Source organism: Gekko japonicus, unplaced genomic scaffold (assembly GCF_001447785.1).
Source record: "Gekko japonicus isolate JY-2015 unplaced genomic scaffold, Gekko_japonicus_V1.1 scaffold573, whole genome shotgun sequence".
Taxonomy (NCBI): domain Eukaryota; kingdom Metazoa; phylum Chordata; class Lepidosauria; order Squamata; family Gekkonidae; genus Gekko; species Gekko japonicus.
Genome location: NW_015176469.1, coordinates 511983 through 525920, shown reverse-complemented (window position 1 = coordinate 525920; position 13938 = coordinate 511983). Strand labels below are relative to the sequence as shown.

At 42.3% G+C, this 13938-nt stretch overlaps 1 protein-coding gene across 1 annotated transcript in view; it reads left to right on the top strand.

Moving 5' to 3' along the window:
• ADGRV1 (adhesion G protein-coupled receptor V1) overlaps positions 1 to 13938 on the top strand; it is a 373937-nt gene that overhangs the window by 157731 nt on the left and 202268 nt on the right. The window contains exons 71-74 of the mRNA XM_015427126.1: positions 2309 to 3156; positions 7668 to 7785; positions 9826 to 9997; positions 12245 to 12487. Coding sequence (XP_015282612.1) covers positions 2309 to 3156; positions 7668 to 7785; positions 9826 to 9997; positions 12245 to 12487 — 1381 coding nt within the window. The remainder of the gene's footprint in view (positions 1 to 2308; positions 3157 to 7667; positions 7786 to 9825; positions 9998 to 12244; positions 12488 to 13938) is intronic.

The following is a 13938-nucleotide window of genomic DNA, read 5'->3' as shown; positions in this document are numbered from 1 at the left end:
TAAAAAAACCTCTCCTGATCTCTTTTAGTTATTTAATCATACTTGTATCCCTGTCTTCATCTCAGGAGCTCAGAGCAGTGTATGCTGGTGATTGCCAGGTGGACTCCAAAACTTGCAGCTTTATAGGGTCAGGCTTGCTTAGAGATAGAACTATATGTTATGAGTAAGTTGCATGATTCCTTTCCCCATACGAAATGCTTAGTATGGATTTCAGGTGCTTTAGGTAAAGTAAAGGTAAAGGTTTCCCTTGCTCAAAAGCCAGTCAAGTCTGACTCTAGGGGGCGGTGCTCATCTCCATTCCCAACCCGAAGAGCCAGCACTGTCTGAAGACATTTCTGGGGTCATGTGGCTGGTGTGACTGAACACTGAGGCACACGGAATGCTGTTTCCTTCCCACCGAAGCGGTACCTATTTATCTACTTGCAATTTCTTGCTTTCAAACCGCTGGGTTGGCAGGAGCTGGGGCCAGAGATGGGAGCTCACTCTGTCACGCAGCACTAGGGTTTTGAACTGTCGAACTACAGACTTTCCAATCTGCAGCTCAGCATCTTAAGCCTGGCTGAGCCACCATGGCCCCTTTCAGGTGCTTTAGGAAACGGAAATATCCTACAAGTTCTTGGGATGTTGAGTTAGCAGCATTGCAAGCCACAGGGAAGGAGGTGAGGGGAGAGAGAGAACTCCCTCTGTCTTTTTGCATCACTGTCAAAGCAGTAATGCAGCAGCCAGGGAATTGGAAGGGTGAAGTGGAGTAATCAAACTGAAGGTGCATTTTTGGGTTGACTAGGTTTGCATACCAATGCAAGAAATTACAAACTTTGGTGATGGTACTTATCTATATCTGATAGTAGATAGACTGTGAGTTGTATCCCAACTAGGTTTCTCTGCAGGCTCAGACTCACAATGAAACATGCAAAGGCACAATCATGAAGTATAAGTTTCCTGTTGCCTCTGTCCCTCAGAAGTCCAGAATGCCACCTGAAATGCTGTTGGGGGGACATGGGACCTCGATGGACAGGATTTCATAGGGCATTTCAGGCAACCATGGGATTGGGGAAATTATGCTCCATTATTAGATGTCCTTGTGCCTGGTTGGGCTCCAGGCCCATATCTATGTCTTAGATATGTTCAACCTGAAAGAAGACTAAGATGAATTGATGCATTCAAGGTGCAGATTTTTCCATTTTGCACACTAGACTTGATTTGGCTTCAGCTGTTGCAGAAGGCAAAGCTCTGATATATGAATCATAGAATCATAGAGTTGGAAGGGACCACCAGGGTCTTCTAGTCCAACCCCCTGCACAATGCAGGAAATTCACAAATACCTCCCCTCCACCCCCAGTGACTGCTGTTCCATGCCCAGAAGATGTCAAAAAAGCCCCTCCAGGATCTCCAGTCAAACTCGCCTGGAGAAAATTGCTTCCTGACCCCAAAGGGGCAATCAGCATTTCCCAGGGCATGTAAGAAAGGGCCACAAGAACTAAGTTCTGATGCAACCCTTCCTGCCCTCCCTCTCATGATCTGCCTAAGTTCACAGAATCAGCATTGCTGTCAGATGGCCATCTAGCCTCTGTTTGAAAACCTCCAAAGAAGGAGAGCCCACCGCCTCCTGAGGAAGCCTGTTCCACTGAGGAACCACTCTAACTGTCAGGAAGTTCTTCCTAATGTTTAGCTGAAAACTCTTCTGATTTAATTTCAACCTGTTGGTTCTGGTCCGACCTTCTGGGGCAACAGAAAACAACTCCGTACCATCCTCTATATGACAGCCCTTCAAGTACTTGAAGATGGTTATCATATCACCTCTCAGTCGTCTCCTCTCCAGGCTAAACATACCCAGCTCCTTCAACCTTTCCTCATAGGAATTAGTCTCCAGACTCCTCACCATCTTTCTTGTCCTCCTCTGGACATGTTCCAACTTGTCTATTTCCTTCTTAAATTATGGTGCTCAAAACTGAACACAATACTCTAGGTGAGGTCTAACCACAGCAGAGTAAAGTGGTACCATCACTTCGAGTGATCTGGACACTGTACTTCTGTTGATACACCCCAAAATCGCATTTGCCTTTTTAGCTGTTGCATCACACTGCTGACTCATGTTCAGTGTATGGTCTACTAATACCCGTAGATCCTTTTCGCACATACTACTGCCAAGACAAGAAGTATGGCTGGAGGAAGATTGTTTTCAGACAAGAAAAGGGGGTAGTAGGTAAAGCTATCTTTGCTTGTGTTGTACCAATCCTTTGTTTTGTCATTTTCCTCCTACAGATGCTTACCCCCCATTCAACTTGCATATGTTTGTTTCTCATTGTAGATCAGGCTTCACCATTGCTGAAATTGAGCCAATGGGAATCTTTCAATTTGCTCCTAACTCAAGGCATATTTCAGTGCAGGAAGATGTTCAAGTGGTCAGATTATATGTACAAAGACTGCTTGGTTACCAAAGCAATTTCACCAAAGTGTTGTATCAGACAACTGCAGGAAGTGCCAAACCACCAGAAGACTTTGAATCTGTTCATAATGGAGAACTTGTTTTTGGACTCTTTCAAACTGAAGCTGTGTTTGAAATCTTGATAATTGATGACAGCATATCAGAACAAGATGAAATGTTTTTCGTGAACTTAACATCTGTGGAAGTTTTAGCTACTCAGGAACTTGACTTAACATGGAATCCACGTTTGAATCCAGAATTTAGTGTTGCATCAGTTATCCTATTGGGCAACGATATCCATCATGGAATCTTGAGCATTGGACCAGCTGTTATTAACACTGAAGAAGATGCCAATAACAGTATACCAAACTCAGTTCTGATCCATATCAAAAGGACTCAGGGGTTTGTTGGCAATGTCTCAGTAGCCATTAAAACATTAGGTGGAATAAATGCTCAAAGTGGGATAGGTACATCACCTTTTGAGACCGTTTCTTGGGTTTCCAACTTGACCTGGGCAATTGAAGGGGTGGATTTTGAAGAGCTGGCTTTGTCTGTGATGTTGCTGGATGGGGAAGGAGAAAGCCGAGTGTCTGTCAGAATTCTTGATGATGATGAGCCTGAAGGACAGGAATTCTTTTATGTTATCCTCTCCAACCCTGAAGGTGGAGCTGTGATTATGGAAGGCAATGATGAGTATGGGTTTGCAGGTTTTGCAACTATAGTTATCAAAGGTAATATTGTTTTCATTGATTCAGTAAATAATTAAATGCTGTCAGGTGCAGGTGTTACTGTCACTGTACATGGCATTGTTGTTACACTGAAATCTACTCCTCCAGTAAATTACAGTACACCAGATTCTTTTCTGATTCCAGTGGACACAAGACAACTATGTACACTGCTGGGTTAGATTTACAGATCAAATTGATGTATCAAGTGGAATACCATAATTTCACAGTAATACAAAATAATCAAGTAAAGTGCATGCAAATGCATTATATTACTTCACAGAGTATGTCTGGAAGTCTGCTGAGTGGCCAGTTGTTCAACTTAAGTGGCAGGGAGCAAAATTACATTTAGTCTTCTCAAAAATGCATGGAGGAAGCATGCGCCTGTGGTCATACCTGTGATTATTTTTTTATCTTAAGAGACTTTTCTTTAAATTAAGAAGACAGGATCCCAGCCATGGGCTGGGGGGGGCATTTATGCCTGTGCAGAAGTGAGGGAGCAAAGATGATTTGGGGCAATTGGGCCCAGCACTGGCTGTCAGCCACTCAGCTCTCAAGCAGTGGTCAGCCCATCACAGAGTGGGTGGGGCTTGCAGACTAGTGGGCTGCAGGCTTGTCTCTGGTATGCTGCTCAGACTGAAAGGAGCAGGTTGAAGAGATTCTTAGTATTCCAAGCCATCATGGATGTAGGGGAAAACCTTGGAAAACTCACTTGTTTGACTCATTCAGATCCAGGCAAGTCTCTCTCTACTTTCTCTTTGTGAGCTCAGTGTGAACCAAGTAGAGCTTTAGTTTGGGTGCAGAAACCAATCATGTAATGCCAGTTTCACAATGAAAAACCCAGCTATAAGAAAAAGGGATATAGTTAAGCAACAATTGCCTATCATCCTCTGAACAAATTGGGGGGGGGGGGCGGCGACATATGTTCCTACCCTAGGTCTAAAACCTGCTTCCCTTTGGTGATTAATTAGGAGGGGGTAGGCAGAATAACCTGCAGATTTTCAGGTTCGCCTTCTGTTCATATCTTTGCCTTTCTCTGCTATCTTGTAGGCCTCCTACCTTAAGGTCTGACTAATCTCAACCTGCCAAAAGAATTCCCAAATCTCTCTTCTTATCTTACCATGTTCTCTGATCCGTCGCAAAAGGACAGGCAATAAGTCCCCCTCCCCTCCTACCTAATGGAAAATTATCAGGCAGACTACAGAAGTTTCTTGCCACCTCCACTGAACATTGTGGTGCTTCCCCAGGCCCCTCTCCCCCTCCCCCAGATATCTCTTGTTTTTCTGCCTATGTCCATCAGCATGGTAACTGATATCCAGCTACCTTTGTAGTCTGGAATTTAAAGGGAAAAACTTGTTTTCCAACCCTTTGCATACCTGTAATGGTATTGTTTGTTTAGTCTCTGAGCATTCACAGAGTACAGATTCAACATTAACCTTGTAAAGTGGTAAGCTTTTAAAAAGATAACCTGATCTGAAGTACCGTTTCAACACAAAACCTAGTTCTAGATCCTTTAAAACAACTGAGTTAGCTACACACCTGAGATTGAGGATGATTTTCTCTCTGAACATTCTTGCTTCCAACCTCTCTGAGTTCTAATGGCTAATCCTCCATTCTGTAAAGGACAGGCAATAAGTCCCCCTCCCCTCCTACCTAATGGAAAATTATCAGGCAGACTACAGAAGTTTCTTGCCACCTCCACTGAACATTGTGGTGCTTCCCCAGGCCCCTCTCCCCCTCCCCCAGATATCTCTTGTTTTTCTGCCTATGTCCATCAGCATGGTAACTGATATCCAGCTACCTTTGTAGTCTGGAATTTAAAGGGAAAAACTTGTTTTCCAACCCTTTGCATACCTGTAATGGTATTGTTTGTTTAGTCTCTGAGCATTCACAGAGTACAGATTCAACATTAACCTTGTAAAGTGGTAAGCTTTTAAAAAGATACCTGATGTGAAGTACCGTTTCAACACACAACCTAGTTCTAGGTCCTTTAAAACAACTGAGTTAGCTACGCGCCTGAGTTTGAGGATGATTTTTTCTCTGAACATTCTTGCTTCCAACCTCTCTGAGTTCTAATGGCTAATCCTCCATTCTGTATAAGAACATTTCTCTATTAGCTCCAATGATTATGCCAAAGGTGATTGACAACACCCTATTAAGGTAAATGACAACACCATTTTGCTCACAGACGGGAAGAGATATGGACAGATAAGTAACCACCAGAGATCGGTTTAATAATTCTAGCTACCTCTAGTGCAACTTCTTAGCTCACGTTGGGTCCTTCTCCTATGCAACCTACTTAGCCAGCAGCTAATTGATTAAAGAATTAATAGATATTTCCCCAAATTTCCAGAGTTTATGCAAAGAAAGCTCCAAAGAATGCACTTATAAACTCTGATCAGTTTTAACCATAATTAGCAAACCTTCTATCGCTCTGTGACTTTGTTTCCAGTGTTGTGACATAGACACTTTCCACTTCTAGTCTATTCCCTTTTCTTGGTCTCTTTGGCTTCTTAGCTTTTCAGGTCTAGCCATCTTTCCAGCATTGGAGGGAACATCTCAGAACCTTGATTATGAAGGTCCCAGTATTATGCTCTACAGTGTAGCATAAGAAGAGTCCCTTACCCCTCCCTCCAAAAACAAGAGAGGCAGAGGCACTTTTACAATGTAATGTGTAACATTGGTGAGGAACAACAGAGGGTAGTGGGAAGAGTTTCCTACTACTTTTCCATTATTTAAAGCTTGATCAACTTCTTCATCATAGGAAATACTTAATGAGATAGTTGTCATAAATATGTATGGAAATACCCAGAGTCTACTTTCTTTTGGCAATTTTTTTTTAAAAAATAGATACATATCTGTGTGCTTACATGATGGATATTGTTTGTAATAATGGAGGAAGAGGTTCATGGTGCTATTGCTGCATAATACATATGAAATGTCTGTAGAGAGGAGGCCCATGTGATTCATTACCTTAACTCCCTGTTTTCCCCAGTGTTTCTTAGATAGGGAGGCAAGGATCACAATAGGACTTTTTCAGAAAAGAGACTGGATTTGAGTCCAGATACAAAAAGGGAGCTTTGACTCTCAAAAACGTATATCTTGAAAAGCTCATTGGTCTCTCAGGTCCTACGGGACTTAGATCTAGCAGCTCTACTGCAGACCAACACCGCTAACCTCTGAAACAAAGAAAGGAGACTGTATTAGGATATGGCAACTGCCCCTTTGGAATAGTCTAGGCAAAGGCTAAGCCTTCATGCCAGTTGAAAAACTCGCAAAAATGCTAAAGGGGATGCTATAGGTCCATTAGAAAGATGACATATTTTGCACTTTCCCACCAAAACTAATGTCTAGCTGTATTTTATCAAAGATGCTGCTACCACTGAATTTTTCATCACTCGCATTACCCAGTGGTAAAGGCTATCTGAATTCCCCCAGAAAGATTTACCAGATTACATCAAACTCTAAACAAGCACTTCAACTGTTCTTTAAGAATGTTAACTTTATTTACAGTCCCTGTTGTTTCTGTGTTATCTGTATCCAAATGGAGGAAATAGGCTTCAGCCTGGAATTAATGGCCATCTCCAAAAGCTATCATAGCCTTGTTGCACTGGCTAAAGCAGCTAAAGGCATCTGCATACCTGCAGTTCAAATGGCGGGTCTCGTTAATGTCTTAAATGGGATATGGAGTGGTATAGTATAGCCTGATCTCATCAGATCTTGGAGGCTAAGCAGGGTTGGGGCTTGGATGGGAGGAGTAGGCACTTGCCTTGAAAGCCCCTTGCTGGGGTTGCAGTAAGTTGGCTTCAACTTAATGGCCCTTTACACAAACAGTGTCTTAAACTATTGGCACTTAATGGTATGTCATGTTGATGTTTACAGTGGCTTTTAAATAACTGATTCGATGTAACATGTTCCCGTCTAATTTTTTGTACCATGAAACTGACAAAACAAGATTATTTGGTTCTAATTTCACTTAATCCTGAAAATCGTTTTGTCTCTTAGCAATTTCAGTTCAAATGGTGGAGGTGACTGTGGGGTACTGATTTAGTTCAGCTAAATACTGGTTTGGCCATAACCAGTTTGTGTAAATACTTCAGTTTCCAGCATAAATTCTTCAGGAAAGGTATAACAGGACATTCATGGGAAAACTTCTTTTACTTCATAGTTTTTTAAATTTACTAAAATACTGCATAATTATACAAAAGTATAATTTGCCCTGACCTGGATGTTCCAAGCTGGCCCAATCTTGTCCAGTCTTGGAAGCTAACCAGGATTGGCTCTGGTTAATAATTGGATGGGAGACCACTAAGGAGGTCCAGAGTCACTATGCAGAGGGAGACAATGGCAAATCATCTTTTGCCTCGAAAATCCTATGGGGTTGCTGTAATTTGGCTGCAACTTGATGGCCCTTTCCACCACCATGCAAAATTATTAAACAGTTTGTATGCATACCAACATTCATCAAACGGTTGTCAGTCTTCCTAATAATTTTGTGTGATCTGCTTCTCATCCAGGAAATGATCTTCAGAATGGCATTCTGGGATTTACGGGAGAGGCACAGAGTGGCCTTGTGCTTGATGAAGATTCTGAGAAGAGGGAGGTGCAGCTCATTGTCTCCAGGCAACCAAACAGGTGCAGGCAATGGCTGCTAAAAAAGAAAAGAAAAGTGCTGTCTCCACATACTGTAATGTGCTGTGTAGAAATCAAGGATGCTGCTGTTAGCAGAAGAGGTTATCATGAAATTTTGTAATAAATCTTTGACTTTCAGATGCTTTAATAGCTCAGTGCAAACTTGCCTCGTAAATTTAGAATGTGATTTAAGCGAGTCAGCCAGTCTACCAGAACTGAACAAAAATGAAAGAATTAAACACTCTGTCAACCTAACTCATATACATAATAGCTGAGATGTGAAATTAATTTCCTTGCTATTTGCACACGTGTGATTTATTGCTTACTCTACTGAGGTGCAGTGGTCAGTTGGTTAAAGCTGGAGATGTTAGGTTCAGAATTCACGTATCTTAATACCAACCTTCCCTATGGGCATCTGTAAGTGGGTACCTCATCTTTTATGTTGGGGAAGCCAAAGGCGTGGTGTGGGCCATATATTTAAGGGATTAACAGTGCCCTGCTCAGCAGAATTACACCCTCCTAAGTCCAGTGAAGTCAGTGGCATAGAAGGTATAACTCTTCTTAGGATGGTACAGTAAATGAAGCAGCTTTTTACTATAAACATGCTTAGGGTTTAGTTACTTAGGTTTCAATATGTCAGATATTGCACTCTAGACTTGGTATGCTTTTCTTAACTTTTTTATCTTCATTTTTTGTATTTTTCAAGGAGAAGGTGGGTGGACTGTATGCACCTCCATTTGTTACAGTAACTGACACTGTTGGCCGGTGTGGTATACTCACTGCATTTTCATGGGACTTTTGCTAGCATAAAGATTGCCTCATGGATCACCTTTCATCTGCATGGTTCAGCTCCATGTCATTTTACTGTGCCCAGACCTCAAATGACTGTGAATGCAGACAGCTCATCTTTACTTTGACTTGTTAGCCATGCAGAAATTCAAAGTATTTTTATCTTGACATGGAAACAGAGTTGGAATACACTTGCACAAAATTGTAGGTCTGAAACCTAACATGGGCATGCACTGAAGGGTTTGAATTGAAGCCTACAGACTGAGCGCCAAATACAAGTGACAGAGGCCATGGCTCCATCCTGTTGCCACAAACACAATTTTAAAAATATTTGTAGGCCCCGGTCACATGAATGGTTTTGGGCCGGGAGAGGGACGGATCGGGGCCGCAGCAAACGGGCGCGATCCCACTGCAACAGCTGGGCAGGTTTTGTGCCCCGTCCCACAGCCGGCCCTTCCCCCGAAAAGACGCATCTAAAATGAACCACCTACCGAGGTGGTTCTTCCAGGACGGCCGCATCAAGGCCGGCCGTGGAATCTCCGGCCCGTCTTTCTGCCGGCGCATCCCCGGCTCCTGCCTGAACAGCGCATGCGCAGTTCGGCAGTCTCCCGTTCCCCTCCGTCGCTTCCCCTGGCATCTGATCGTGCCGGGGAGGGAATGCGCCGCGGCTCAAGGGATCAATGTGATCCCGCTGCGGCGTGTTTCTTTTGGTGCGGCTTTCAAAAGCCACACTTCAGCCCATCCCTTTCCCCTCCGTGTGGCAGGGACCGTAGTTATTTAAAAATTGCTGTGAGGCCTCAGTCTGCATCAGACACGTGGTGTGGTGGCCCTAGGAACTCTTGTTTCCCCCCTGCACTTTTTCAAATGCAGAAGCGCCCCCTCATGGTTGTTCCTATAACTGAAAAGGCATGGAGAGGGGGAACAAGAGCTTCTGAGGCCTCCATGCCGTGCACCTGATCAGGATCAGGGCCTCACGGCAAGTTTTAAAGAACTACAAATGCTTTTAAAATGACGGCTTCTGCCACTTGTATTTTGGCTCTGGATTTAGTTAGTTTGTCTTATACAGCACATCAGAGCAATATTAGGAAATGTTATGCTACAAAAAGATATTTCTTTCTTTGTATTTATTGCATTGTTTTGCAATAGAATGCCATTTTGAAATGCACGAGGGGGAAAAATGTGAGAAGGTTTAGACTTTCCTAAAAGAATGTTTACCTCTTTCAGTGTATTTATACTGGTTTGCTTTGTTGATAGGGCTTTTGAAGATGTGAAAATCTCGTGGCGTGTTACTTTTAATGAAACATCAGTTATCCTGCAGAAGGATGGTGTCAATCTAGCAAACGAGCTGGTGGCTGTCTTAGGAGTTACTATCTGTAATGCCGGTCAAACAAAATGCACCATCTCTATTGAGATAAAGCCTGATAATGTAAGTATTTATTATAATGAATTAATCACTTAGATGGCCTCTCAAAAAATCCAAGATGTTTATGTCTCCTAAGGGACAAACTGACGGCAGGAGATCTATGTATGATTTCCTGCAACTTTTTGATATATTAATATGAACTGTAGGGGCCTTAATTTGAATTGGGATTGGATAATGAACCCTTTCCCATCCATGCTAGTTTCCTAATACACACTGCCCCTGGGACCTGCAGTTTCCTCCTGTCAGGCAAATAGCAACTCATGTGGGGATACATATATGATGAGATGTAGAAATCCACATCCTCTAGTACCTCTGCTTGGATCTGCATCAGACACTCTTATTAGCTGCTGTAAAGAAAAAGAAACCTGCCAGAGGACCTGTTCATCCATGGGTCATTGGCCCTTGCACCTCCTTTGTTTGTTACTGCCTCTTTGTTCTAGATGTGAAGGAAGATGTGATTAAGGACAGAACATAAAGAGAAACTGGAGGATATGGTGGGGGAGGATGCTAGAGGAATAGTTGATTCTATTCTGGCATTGCTATACATCAGTCATTTCACTGGCTCTGAAGCAGCATCAACCTTCTCACTTAGGAAGTTCAGGCCTTAAGTACCAAATGTCAGGGTAAGCTTTAATATTACTTTGCCTCGCAAGCACTTATATCCAGTGCAGGAGTACAGAAGTTATTCAGCCATCCCAGCTTTCTCTCTCTCTTTCCCCACCACCTTCAAACCAATTTTTAGGGATTTGTTTCCCCTTTGCTGCTTGCTGCTTAAAGGCTTAGTAGCATGTTTGGGTCTCTCTCACCTTTTGCACTCAGTACCAAAAGAACCAACATGCACTGCCCCCTCCTCTTTCTGCTCCTGGTTCACGTGGACTGAACGGGGTCTTGACATGGGTCACGTCAGACTAACCATATTAAAAATGAAAAGGTGAATTATTAATAGGAGAATAAATAGTACACACTGTACCTGTAAACATAACAGACTGAGCAAGGATAGAAGAAGGGTGGATAAAATGCAAATAGTCTAATCCCTGGTTCTTACATATCCCTTTGGGTGGTAATAAGAGATAGGCTGCTTAATTCTTTAAGTTGCAGGTGTTTAAGAATAATTTATTACTTTGGTTTCAGTATTTGGGGGGGGGGGTCTTCCCCTGACTTCCTAAGGACCATATGCTCAGAACTACTATCCAGAGTCAAAATGAATTCCTTCATCCTCCTTAGTATATAAAACGGAACTGAATCCATTTTACAGTTTGAGCGATTGTGTCTGTCAATTCATCCACCCACGCTCCTTAGAATTGCTTCTGGATTTATAAAGGGTGTCTATGGTGCAGAAATAGCAGATCAATGTTGGCATTATATATATGAGGCTGTTCTTGCTTGCTTCCTCAATCATGCTTGTATACTGTATATTATGTAAGGAAGTTTGAGATTTCCAATGAAATTATGTATTTAATTTTTTTCTGAATTTTTAATAATTTTGCTCAAACACTGCAACTTTTTAGAGAACCTGTTTTATCTGTAGCATATTCTTTAAAAATTGGCCGATACATTGCTGGGGGATGAATTAACAAATATATTATGAAAATCCCTACAATTGTATCATTTAAAGAGAGCTAAAATATTGTCAAAGAGAGACTCTTTAAACATTAGTACAACTAGTGGAGAGTCCCTTTCACCAGAACAATCTTTTGGATGATGTTTCTTCATGTACAAGTGTCTTGAAACCAGTTTCAGTTTGAAAATTGTAACCTGGAAATTGTTTGAGGATTAAAAATGATCATTCTAGTTTGTTTTCTCCGCCCCGCCCCCTTCTTATTCCTTAAAACTTTGAGGGAATTAATATTTTCCCTTCGAAGCAAGGGATGAAAGAACATAAAAAGTAAAGTTTTTTCCGTCTAAGATCATTTACATGGCATGCTAGTCCTGCTTTAGGATGACAACTGTAATAATGCCAAGCATGTTAATCTGAATGCCTTAGATAAAGGGCGATCTGGTGATCTTGGGGAGAGCAGTGGAGATTCTGGAGAGCTGCTGTACCCAGGATGTCTGACATTTCCTCACTGTGTTTTCAAGGCTCTTCAGTTACAAGAGTCCTTGTGGAACTGATCCCTTGATATGAGAAGCACATTGTACAAAAATAACTCTTGATAGAGAGAAAAAAACACTATTAGCAGTGTCCTTTTATTAACATAGTACTTTTGTTATAATGGGTGCAAAGCTTTGAATATTATTTTTGATTATCAGGTACCTGAATTTGAGACCTCTTTTTTTGTGGAGCTTTATGATGTGAGTGCAGGAGCGGCATTAAATGATAGCTCCCGATTTGCCTACATATTCATTCCAGAAAGTGACTCTCCTCGAGGCCTGATATACTTTGCTGTGGGCTCTCGTCTGGCTGTGGCCCATAAGAAAACCACTTTAATTAGTCTCCAGGTGGTTAGAGATTCTAGCACAGCCCTTTCCATCTCCTTTGGCTACACAACTCAGGTAGGACTGCTTCATAAATGCATATACCATCCATGTCTTTCATTCTTCTCTTTACAAAGGAACAAGTTAGTAGATATTTACTTTTCTCATAAGGTGCTAACAGTGTATGTTATTATAACAGTCGTGTAATAGAATGAGGATTTGCTGTCATTGGACTGATCTCTGTCCTATAAAATTATTAAAATGTAATCTTTGACAGTACCAGCTGACTGTCAGACTTTGCCTAAATGCCAGCTTGCCCCCTTTTCCATCCATATATATACTCAGAATTTATTTAATAAATTATTGAAATTGATACAGGTGGAATTGATGAATTACAGGCTCACAGGTTATATTTGTAACAACGATGGCTTTCCTCATGAGAACTGTGTGGTTGATAGTGGTGACTATGGCACAGTTATCACATTTTCCCCATCACCATTGGATCTCCCTGAAGCTATGCTGATTATGAGAGGTCTTCTACAATCTCACCCCTGGAAGAATGAAAGGAACTCTCAATGGCACGCTGTGTCCAGTTCACTTTTCAGATAAAATTGTCTGTATCTGCTGCCATACTACCTAAATTTGAGGAACAGAGTTCTGGATGCGTCTTTGGTTTCATTCAGTAGTGTGTCTGTGGGGATATCTTTCAGTGTGTGCACCATGAGGATGGAGACAGGATTCTTAGAGAAGTGATGCCTACCACATCAGTACAAGACACACAGTCTTCCTGGCTTATTAGAATGGCCAGACAGGACTGGTTCATAATGATGGAAATGATTAATATCTCAGTGAGGAGAAGGTATTGTCGCAATGACACTGGAGAGGGCTGTTACGAGATCCTTGTTAAAGAAAACACACGTGGATTTCATTAGTAAATATCATCCAGATTCAAGTGTGTCATACTTGAGTATGGTGCTTCACCATGTATGGACAGCCCAGCTACAGCAGTTAATGGGTACAACTGTGCTACTTTTAGTGGACCTCTCTCAGGTATTTATGGTATGTTTTTCAATGACCTTGCTGGAATAGGACTGGAGGACACTATGGCAGCTACCACAGTGAAATGGTTTTGTGGGTAATTCTTGCTACTGCTGCAAACACAGAGTCATTTGCAATGGCAACATAGCATCCACACAGCAGTCATTCCTGAACTTTCCTTATCTTAGTGCCCCCTCCCCCCAGTGGGCAACATGGACCACTGATCTGATTCAGCCAGGATCTTCTTAAGAGAGCCAGTTTGGTGTAGTGGTTGAGTGCGCGGACTCTAATCTGGGAGAGCCAGGTTTGATTCCCCACTCCTCCACTTGCACCTGGCTGGATGACCTTGGGCAAGCCGTAGTTCTGGCACAGCTGTTCTTGAAAAAGAGCAGTTTCTGTCAAGAGCTCTCTCAGCCCCACCTACCTCACAGGGTGTCTGTTGTGGGGAGGGGAAGGAGTTTGTAAGCCGCTCTGAGACACCTTTGGGTACT